At 50.0% G+C, this 10,545-nt stretch overlaps 1 protein-coding gene across 1 annotated transcript; it reads left to right on the forward strand.

Moving 5' to 3' along the window:
* Window positions 1-6,946: 6,946 nt before the first annotated feature.
* On the forward strand, window positions 6,947-8,089 carry LOC124182382 (uncharacterized protein F54H12.2-like). Its single transcript, XM_046569568.1, has one exon. The coding sequence runs from the start codon at window positions 6,947-6,949 to the stop codon at window positions 8,087-8,089; it is 1,143 nt and encodes a 380-aa protein (XP_046425524.1).
* The last annotated feature ends 2,456 nt before the right edge of the window (window positions 8,090-10,545 follow it).

Consider the following 10,545-nt stretch of genomic DNA (forward strand, 5'->3'; position numbering starts at 1 on the left):
TGTGTCCCTTTACCGAGAGCACGACAATTGCCTCGGCTTGTTCGGTGCTGTTCCGTAAAAATTTTTTACAACCGGAGCGAATAGGTATCCTGCCACCGGGCGGCTATCGTCTTGCCGATGCCCAGTCTCGTAAGGCTCTGGAGTGGTTGGTCGTGAAAGAGCGCGAGCTGGGTATTGACATCAGGCATGCCGGAAACGGACGTGAGTTTCGGATTCCGGAGACGGGTCGCAAGGTGGACGGATACCATGTCGCGGGCGACGGTACGCGACACGTCTACGAGTTTCACGGTTGTTTCTGGCACGGCTGTCGTGAATGTTTACGAATCAACCGCGATAGGCGTAGCGTCAACGGCGAGACGTTGGATAGGCGTTACGAGGAAACTCGTGGAAAGATCAACCGTATGCGCGAATTGGGTTACCGCGTGACGGAACAGTGGGAATGCGAGTTTGATCGGAGCTTGAGGGAGAACGAGGAGATGAGGGAGTACGTGGCAACACACCCGCTGATCGCTGGCACTGCCACGAGCGAAGCACTCAATCCGCGTGATGCGTTCTACGGCGGTCGAACGGGGAACGCTTCCCGATACTACAAGGTGAAAACAGATGCAACGGGCAACGCGTACGAGGAAATACGATACGTCGATGTTTGCTCGTTGTATCCGTTCATCTGTAAGAATGGAAGGTTCCCTGTTGGCCACCCGACGGTCTACGTTGGAAAGGAGTGTAAGCTCTTGACAGGGTCGAGCGGTTGCGACATCACGCGAGTTGAGGGGCTCATCAAGTGCCGAGTTTTACCGCCTCGCAATCTTTATCACCCTGTTTTGCCGGTGCGCATGCATGACAAACTCATGTTTGCCTTGTGCCGCTCATGTTGTCAGAGTTTGAACCAGGACGAGTGTAGACATGATGACGAGGCTGCGCGAGAATTCGAGGGCACGTGGGTGTCGATCGAATTAAAAAAAGCCGTGGAAATGGGATACAAGATCAGGAGCATAAGCGAGATCTGGTCGTATACGGTGACATCGTTTGACCCGACTACTCGTCAAGGTGGGCATTTCGCCGGCTATATCGACACCTTCCTCAAGATTAAGCAAGAGGCAAGCGGCTGGCCTGCTGAATGCGAGGACGAGTCGGCTCGAATGCGCTACCTTGATGAGTATGAGCGGGTCGAGGGTATACGGCTAGAACGCGACCGTATTGCTAAGAATCCTGGCATGCGATCAGTTTCCAAATTATGCTTAAATTCGTTTTGGGGCAAGTTCGGGCAACGCGAGAATCTGGTAAAAACAGAGATCATAAAGACGCGTCAGCAGCTGCTCGAGCTTTTGACCAACCCTGAAGTCGAGGTGTCCGGTTTGCTGCCCGTGAACGACGAAGTGTTGTACGTGCGTTGGTCGCACGCGCAACACAGCGTTGAACCGTCAGCGCTGGCAAACGTCGTGATTGCCTCGTACACCACTGCCCAGGCTCGGCTGAAGCTCTTCTCGTTCCTTGAGAAGCTCGATCGGCGCGTGCTCTATTACGACACCGATTCAGTAATTTATACCCGAAACCTCCGAAGGCCAAACGAGTATGAACCTCCCACGGGTAACTTTCTTGGCGACCTGACGGACGAGTTGGCGTCTTACGGCCGTGGGAGTTTTATACGCGCTTTCGTCTCGGGAGGGCCAAAATTCTATGCTTTCATCATCAAACGTCCGAATGGTGAAGAGGTGGAAATTTGCAAGGTGAAAGGCATATCACTGAATCACGCAACGAGCTCGAAAATCAACTTCGAGGCCATCAAGCGGATGGTGGTAGAAGCCGCTGCACCCATTCCCTTGGAGTATCGCGCCATTCGCCGAACGGAACTGCACGCAGTCGTGACGCGCTCCGAGCACAAAACGTGTAAACCGGTGTACGTGAAAAGGCGTTGTTGCGTCACGAGTTTCGATACGCTGCCCTACGGTTATCACACTGGATGATGACGAAGATCCCAGACTCCGAGCAGTTGCACACCACAGCTTCCGTCTTCTCACCCTGCGGTAGTACAGACACCCGGACGGCAAGCCACGCGCGCGTTTGAGCGACAGATAGATAGACAGACAAACAAATAGACGGACGGACAGACAGAGGACACCGAAGGGATTCTTACCCCAACCGCCTGTTATTCCAACCGGCGAGACGCCAGGCCAACCCATCAGATACTCTCTTGTATGTGTCCCGCCAAACTGTATAAAGGTTGGTACCACGCTTAAACCCTACGCATGAAAAATTGTGAAAAAAAATCTCGCATTGCTCGTAAAAATTCATCTTGTAAACCGCGGCGGGGCGCGCTGTTTTCAAGCTGATATCACTGCGCGCACGCGTACGAATAAGCTCATGGCGTACGCGCCTCACGCACAATCAGCTCGACCGCGACCGCGCCGATGAGCTCGTACCTGCGCGGTTACGCTTCCGCGTGCGCTTGAATAAGCTCATGGTCAGCGCACGAAGGGAGTGCCGCCGCCGCCGCCGCCGCCGCCGCGAGCAAGCTAGCGTAGTAAAAGAACGTGTTTTCAATTGTTTCAATTTTTATAGATCCCGCATTATCCATGGATTCTTCTTCTTCTTCTTCTTCTTCTTGTTCGATGACGGACACACGTTGGAAACATCCGTTTTCGGCCATTGTAGCCGGGCCATCAGGGTGCGGTAAATCAAATTTCGTCAAGAACTTTCTGCGTCATGGAACGTCAATGTGCGACACAAGATTTAGTCGTGTGATATGGTACTTTGACGAATGGCAGCCGTTGTACGACGGGGACAAGAGTATAGAGTACCGCGAGGGGTTACCGCAACACGCCGATTACGAGGGTGACAAAAAACCGAAACTTTTGGTAATCGACGATCTGATGCGAGAGTCTTCAAACAATGTCGTCGTTGATCTTTTTACCAAGGTCTGTCATCATAAGAACCTCAGCGTTTTCTACATAACACAAAATCTCTTTCACAAGGGCAACGGTCAACGAGATATTTCCCTCAACGCAAACTACATAGTCTTCTTCAAAAATCCACGGGATCGTGCCCAAATTCAACATCTTGCCAGACAGGTGTATCCCGAAGATCCGAGGTTTCTTCAAGAGGCCTATCACGACGCTACCGCAGCGCCACACGGATATCTACTTTTCGACCTGAAGCAATCCACTCCGGAGAATTGCCGTTTCCGATCAAACATCTTCCCTTTGGACGATAATCACTATGTCTACGTTCCGCGAAAGGATATAAAGGTCACCAATGCGCACCGGGTTCCAGTCGTTCAGCTGTGATGCCTCGAATACGCCGTACCGCGTCCGGTCGCAGAGCTCGTGCCGATTTCACCAAAGCAAACGCAGTAGCGCTGCACGCTCTGCAGAAATTGAACCCGTCGCAGAGATCGGCATTGCTACGCACGGCCGATAATTCGCTGGTAAAGACCATTTGTGAGTGTGCATTGAACACCTTGGAGGGTAACGTAGCACTGTCCAGAATTCAGAAAAATCGTCTGGCACGTCATAAACAGACATTACGGCGGTTGGCCAGCAACCGGGGTACCTGGAAGTCCAAAAAACGTTTTCTTGTTCAACGTGGGAACGGATTTCTCACCCTCTTGCTCGCTCCGTTACTCGGGACTTTAGCCTCCAGCCTCTTCTCCAAGTAGCAAAATGGAACGTACAAAAAAGATGGTTTTAATTCCTATGGAGAGTATGGAGAGATTTCAACAACGCGTCAGCGAGGGTATAGCCACTACGCTTTCACCTGGAAATACAACTACCACACACACCGATCCCGTTTCAAGACTCGACAACGAGATGAAGGACATCTTGAACAAACCGTCGAAAGACGATGCAGAAAAATGGAAACTCTATCAGCAGGTACTTCAACGATATTTGTTTTTTGCAAACGACGCACGCAAACCCATGAAATTAGACGTTCTCGAGGAAAAGGAGAAGGAGGAAGAGGAGGAGGAGGAAGAAGAAGACGGAAACACAGCCGATGAATCAATGATATCTCCCACCGTAGCTGCGAGTCCTGGCAACGTTCAAGCGCGCGCAAAGAAAGTCGCGTCAGCGGTACCAAAGAAGTATCGTGCAAAGGCCGAAATGCTGATGCGCGAACTCGGCAGCGTACCGGAACGATTTTCTTGGGATGCCGCAGGAACCGTCTCGTTAGACGGCGTTACAGTTCCCGGCGCAAACATCGTCGACCTGGTCAATCACGCCATGCGATCTAGGAAGACTTTTACTCCTACAGGGGCTGGTCAGTTTGCACGGTTTCTTCAGACGATCAACGTACCCCGAGAATACGTGGGGAACGATACGCTTTGGAAAGACATACGCACATTCGACGCTCCGGGTCTACCGACGGTAACATCGCAACAACTATCGACACACGCCAGTAGTTCCCCGTCGAAGCGACGAAGTTCCGCAAACGTTACACCCGTAACCAGCCGTTCTCACGACACAGGATACGCTCTACGCAAACGCACCACCGGAGCAAAATCCGGTTGGAAAACACTTCGGCTGAAGAAAAATGACGACTCTTCTTGAAGAAACGTATTACAATCCCTCGCATACTGCCGGTTACGCGGGAGCACGAATTCTGGAAGATGTTGCACGCGAAAACAACTCTCGCGATTCGGTGAGAAAATGGCTGGCAGCTCAGGATGCCTACACCTTACACAAGCCCGTGCATAGGAAATTTCCGAGAGCAAGGTACAACGTTTCCAACATAGACGACGTATGGGAAGCTGACCTGGCTGACCTGAGTTCCATGAAGAGCCGCAACAACGGTTTTCGCTATCTCCTGGTGGTCATCGATGTATTGAGCAAGTACGCATGGGTGGTCCCGCTGAAACGAAAGACAGCCGCAACCGTTGCTGAAGGTTTCGAGCAAGTGTTACATACTACGCCGCGCAGACCCGACCTACTGCAAACGGACAAAGGTAAAGAATTTGTCGGGAGTGCTTTTCAGAAGATACTTCGCGACAATGAAATACGATATCGTGTTACTCGTAATCCCGATGTGAAAGCAGCTATCGTGGAGCGATTCAATCGTACACTCAAAGAACGCCTGTGGCGTTACTTCACGCATAAAAAGACGCAACGCTACGTCGATGTTTTGCCACAAATCGCGCAAGCCTACAACAATACAGTTCACTCGAGCATCGGCATGGCGCCGTCGGAAGTGACGCTTCGCAATGCTGCTACAGCACGTGCCCACATGGAAAAGCGTTATCCTCCGCGTCCAAATGGCAAACCGAGATTCCATAAGAATGATTTTGTACGAATTAGTAAAACCAAGGGAACATTTGAAAAAGGCTACGCGGCAAACTGGAGCGAAGAATTATTCAAGATCCGACGAGTGCTTGCACGTTCACCGATAGTGTACGTCTTGGAAGATCTCAACGGCGAAGTAATCGACGGCTTGTTCTACGACCCTGAACTTCAGCGCGTGGAGGGGGAAACACGGGGATGATAAAATAGCGTGTTATTGCAGCATGTCTCGCAGTCGTTGAGTGTTCACCGTTCGACTCGTGCATCAAAGAAAATGTCCCGGGATCAGTTTTACCTAACTTTACCGAGCAACAGCTCGATGCAGTTTTTTCCGGAGAATCGGACGTGCTGTTACATTAGCCAGTTACCGCGTCAGATTCAACTAACGGGAGACTGGGAAGTCGGGCTGGCCGAAATTCATTATCCACTCACGTTTGAACACCCTCGGGGGTATGCACCAGTGAAAAATGAAACGATACCCTGTGTCACGCATTACAATACTCCTGGGGAAGGTGCAGTCGAGGTATCAGATTGCAAGCTATCCGAAACCAACAAATCATCAAGGATCCCCGGCTGCCAGATGTTCATTTATTGCGATCTGGTGGAGCCACGTATCGTTGGAGATGTTTACGCCCCGCTGTTACGAGTCATTCAAACATGCGGCAAAGACAATATCTTACAAGGTGAATCAGAGATGAAAACACTATCGCCACTGTACTACGTACCACTGATGCTCACGAACTTTCAAACCATCGAGATCGATATAAGAGATCAATTCGGTAGTCCAGCACCATTCACGAGCGGGACACTGACGGTAACGCTGCATTTTAGACGCGTTCAGTAATTGACTGGAATCACAGGAGTCGCTCAGCAAAAGAGAGAGGGAAAACATACCAGGTACGACATGGCTCATTATATACAACATTACGAAAATCAGCTCGGCGGTGGAGGCATTGAGACGGTTTACCGAGGAGCACCGCATCAACGCGGGCACGGAATCGGCAGCTTCTTGGGAGGCCTTTTTCGTCGAATACTACCTCTGCTGTCCAGTGGTGCTCGCGCGGTCGGAAGAGAAGCACTGCGTGCAGGGATGAACGTCATGACAGACGTAAGAAACGACACTCCGTTCAAACAGTCAGTCAAGAGTCGATTCATAGAATCAGGACACAAATTGAAAAGAGCTGCTGAAGAAAAAATTGATAAACTCATGAAGGGTAGCGGTTATAAAAGCCGAGCCGGCGGATTAGCGCGTCAGTCAAACATTGCCCGCGTCAACAGACTTGTCGGCGCGCACCGAGCAGCTGGTACTACGAGAAAAATTAGACGAAGGTCGAAAAAGAAAACATCGGCCAAGATACCCAAGCGTTCCGGAACCGTCAAGAAAACTAAGCGGAAAAAGTGTTGTAAAAAACGGGACCTTACAGACATATTCGGACCCCGGTAAGCCCACGCGCCGCTCGTCTTCAATCTAAACATCAACAATGGCCTTCCTGCACGCGCACTCGGGTGAGTGTATGAAGTCGGAACTGGATTTGTTTTCTCTACCACCAACGCAGACGTCTATTGAGGCTGGTCAATGGGTACACTACAAGCCCGTATCATCTCTAACCGACGATTCCCCGATTGAATTTGTTGTACCTGGAAACGGTGATTAGTACATCGATTTGGCACACACTATGCTTAGCGTACGAGTGAAGCTACAACCGTCTGCTCCTACCCCACCGGCAGGCGAAGGCAACGCGGCTACTCCGCATGCCACTCCGGTAAACAATCTGCTTCACTCGATGTTCAATCAAGTCGATATATTCTTCAATCAAAAACTAGTCTCACCAGCCAACAACTCTTACGCCTATCGAGCATATATAGAGACTCTACTGAATTACGCACCCCCTGCCAAGAAATCCCATCTTTCTTCGGCTCTATGGTATGACAGCGAGGATGGAGTATCGGATGTATACGACGCCGACGCCGTCGGTGCTGACCGAGGTTTCATCGAACGCAAAAGGATCATGAGCAATGCACGTACCGTTGATCTGATTGGACATCTGCACTGTGACGTATTTAGTCAAGACAAATTTTTAATCAACGGTGTGGAACTGCGTCTTCGACTTGTGAGATCAAGAGACAGTTTCTGCATCATGGAAGCCGAAAATCGCCACAAGCTGCACATACTGGAAACTTCACTGCTCGTTCGCCGAATGAAGATCAGCCCTGGAATCTTGCTGGCGCACGCACGGACGCTAGCCAAAGGTACGTCAAAATATCCCGTAACCAGAGTCGAGGTGAAGTCTTTCACCATACACGCAGGAGTACAGGCAGAAACACTGGACAATGTCATACTCGGACAACTACCGAAACGAGTGATAATCGGTTTTGTCAGCAATAAAGCCTCCAACGGCGACAGACAGCGCAATCCGTTTAATTTTCAAAACTACTCTTTGAATTTCCTGTCGTTGTACGTCGACGGGGTGCAAGTCCCATCAAAGCCGCTACAGATGAGTTTTGGCAAAGACGAACTCTACGTGGACGCTTATCACACCCTCTTCGCCGGTACGGGGATTCATTTTCTGAACGAAGGAAACGGTATCGGCCGGCAGCAGTTCGCTAAAGGAAATTGTCTATTGGCTTTTGACCTAACCCCCGATCTCTCAGCCAACTGTACATCGCACTGGTCGCTCATCAAACATGGAACTCTCAGGGTCAAAGTGCGGTTCGACGATGCTCTCAAAGAAACTGTGAATTGCCTAGTGTACGCTGAATTTGATAATCTTATTGAAGTTGATGCTGCACGTCAGGTCATTACAGATTTTTCGGGCTAAGAAAAAGAGGGAGATCACGCCCCTCCTATCACGACCGCTTCTATGATATACCAGGTGGTGATTTCCGTTAGAGAGAACACTGTGACTACACCACGCCAACGTCTTCAAGGGGAGCAACAGACCGGCTGGAGACACCCGATAAACAAAAATTGAGACGGGAATTGTAACACAAGGCTGTATATAAACACCCGTAACTACGGTGCCGAGCCAGTCAGCATTCAAACTACGTCACTGCAGGTTCGCTCTTCCAGCTCTCTATTCATTCGACTACATTCTTTCAAGTTCAAGTATGGATTACGTGATAGATATTCAAGGATTTCGAAATATCTATGGTAAATTTATACCGAAAGAGGTGGCAGTCGTCACCATCGATCACCGCTACTCGGCGCATTGGTTAATACAACCGCCATATCCCTTCACGGATCTGCCGCTCAAAGAACGTGGCGTGAACAATTACGTAACCTGCTACCATCATGGCATCGAGTGGTTTGAAGGTGATATCTCGCTGGTTCAATTAGACGTTAACCTCCGAGAAATCGCACGTAACGCTCATCGAATCTTTGCCCGTGGACACGATAAATGTAAATATATTGAAAGTAGTACCGCGCGTCAAATATTCAACTTGGAGGACATCGATTGCCCGGCGTTCGACATACTGGAACGGTCTTCGGTATGGTGCTTCTTCCACGGTGTTAAGAAGGAGGAATTTTTCAAATGTGCGATGAACAATGCACTCAAACTGAAGAAATGGATCAACAACAACGATATTCTAACTAAATACGATTATACAGAAGCATTGTCAGCCAGTAAGCCCAAAATCACCGGAGAGGAGAGTTCGACTAGTAATCAGCCACTGCAGGTACCAAAAAGAAATTTCACGCTACAAGCAGTAATACCAGAGTCAGTCGCTTCACTGAAAATCTCTCCTGATCCGTCTGCGCCTACGTCAGACGGCGAAGTTACCGTTCCCTACCAAATACTTACTACTGCGATTGACTCACATACCTCCTCACAACCTTCTACGAATGGTATGATTATCTCCGATAACGAGGGTGAAGAAGAAGAAGAAGGAGAAGAAGACGAGGTACAAAATGGACAGTCTACAGATATGGAGCGCGATGCCGGCGATTCCGAACGGGAAGACCAGGGTTTTTGCAGCGGATCAGATACCCCTCATCTGGACACGCCCGACAGCCTTTGTGTCAAACACGGATGATCACACACGCCCCGGTAGCCACTGGGTGGCATTTTTCGTCAGTTCCTCCGGACACGGTACATACTTCGACAGCTTCGGATTACCGCCATTCGTCCCTCACCATAAGCGGACTTTACGAAGAAATTGCAGACGATACGACTGGAACGACAGACAGCTTCAAAGCCTCACTTCTGATGTATGTGGACAATTTTGTATTATGTTTATGCACTTTATGGCTGCTGGTTTTTCTCTGCGGGATTTTCTCAATATATTTACTCCTGACCTCGAAAGAAACGATCGTATCGCAGAATTATTCCACAACCGAATAGCCCATGTCACAAAACGCAAAGCTAACACCATCAATTCAAATCACATTTATCCTATAAGTTGTCTTCAATGTTGTACCTCTAAGAATTGTAATGTTGCTGATTATAAGGCTGGTAAATAAAAAACCTTGATAACATATTTTGTGTAATTATAAGAACATTGTAATTATCACTTAGTCGTTATCTGTAATAACCATGTATGTATTTGCACCTGTGTTAACCGAATAAACCTGCGAGGATGAGATTTGATTTTTCTATGCAATCCACCATAGAGTTCTGTTTCCTCACCCACCCACCCTGATCCTCGTACATCTAAGTATGCCTATAGTCTTGCATTAAGAAGGAGAGAGAGAGTGACCAGGTCTATATTTTCCAAGCGCACGTAAACCTTAGGATAAACACTGACGGCTGGGTAAGGTCAGTGACACGAGTACCCGACACAGAGAGCAGGGATGGAGAAAGAACGAGAGCCGGGGTGGAGGACCTGTAACCCCAAACGTCCAAGTCGCAGAGTTCGCTTCGTGAACGGAGGTAGCGGGGCCAGATGGGTAGGTGGCCCCAGAATCGGCCGCACGGCCAGGAGCACCAGGGTAAGGGGATCGTCCCATGGTCAGGGTGCACAGGCCCAGAGGCCATCCCGTAGAGTCCGGAATCTGATTCGCGGTCAACGGTACCCGGGGTAAGGGGTCGTCACACGATATTCACCACGTGGCGAGGGGGGTCGCAGGCGAAGGGCTGACGAGCCGCGGAACTTCGAGGCGGAAAAACCGCTCCTTGATAAGGGGTTGCGGGAAAGGGGTAGTCGTCCGGAGAAGCTTCTCGAATAAAATACCTCCTAGACGAGGGGCTGCGGGGGAAGGGGAAGGGGCCCCAAAATTCGCTCCGTGGCGAGGGGCGGCGGGGGAAGGGGATGGCGTCCCAAAGTCACTCCTAGG

This window comes from Neodiprion fabricii, chromosome 1 (genome assembly GCF_021155785.1).
Source record: "Neodiprion fabricii isolate iyNeoFabr1 chromosome 1, iyNeoFabr1.1, whole genome shotgun sequence".
NCBI classification, from domain to species: Eukaryota; Metazoa; Arthropoda; class Insecta; order Hymenoptera; family Diprionidae; genus Neodiprion; species Neodiprion fabricii.

Excerpts from the sequence above, each read along its gene's own strand:
- LOC124182382 (XM_046569568.1), top strand. The coding sequence starts at position 6,947 with ATGCTTAGCGTACGAGTGAAGCTACAACCGTCTGCTCCTACCCCACCG.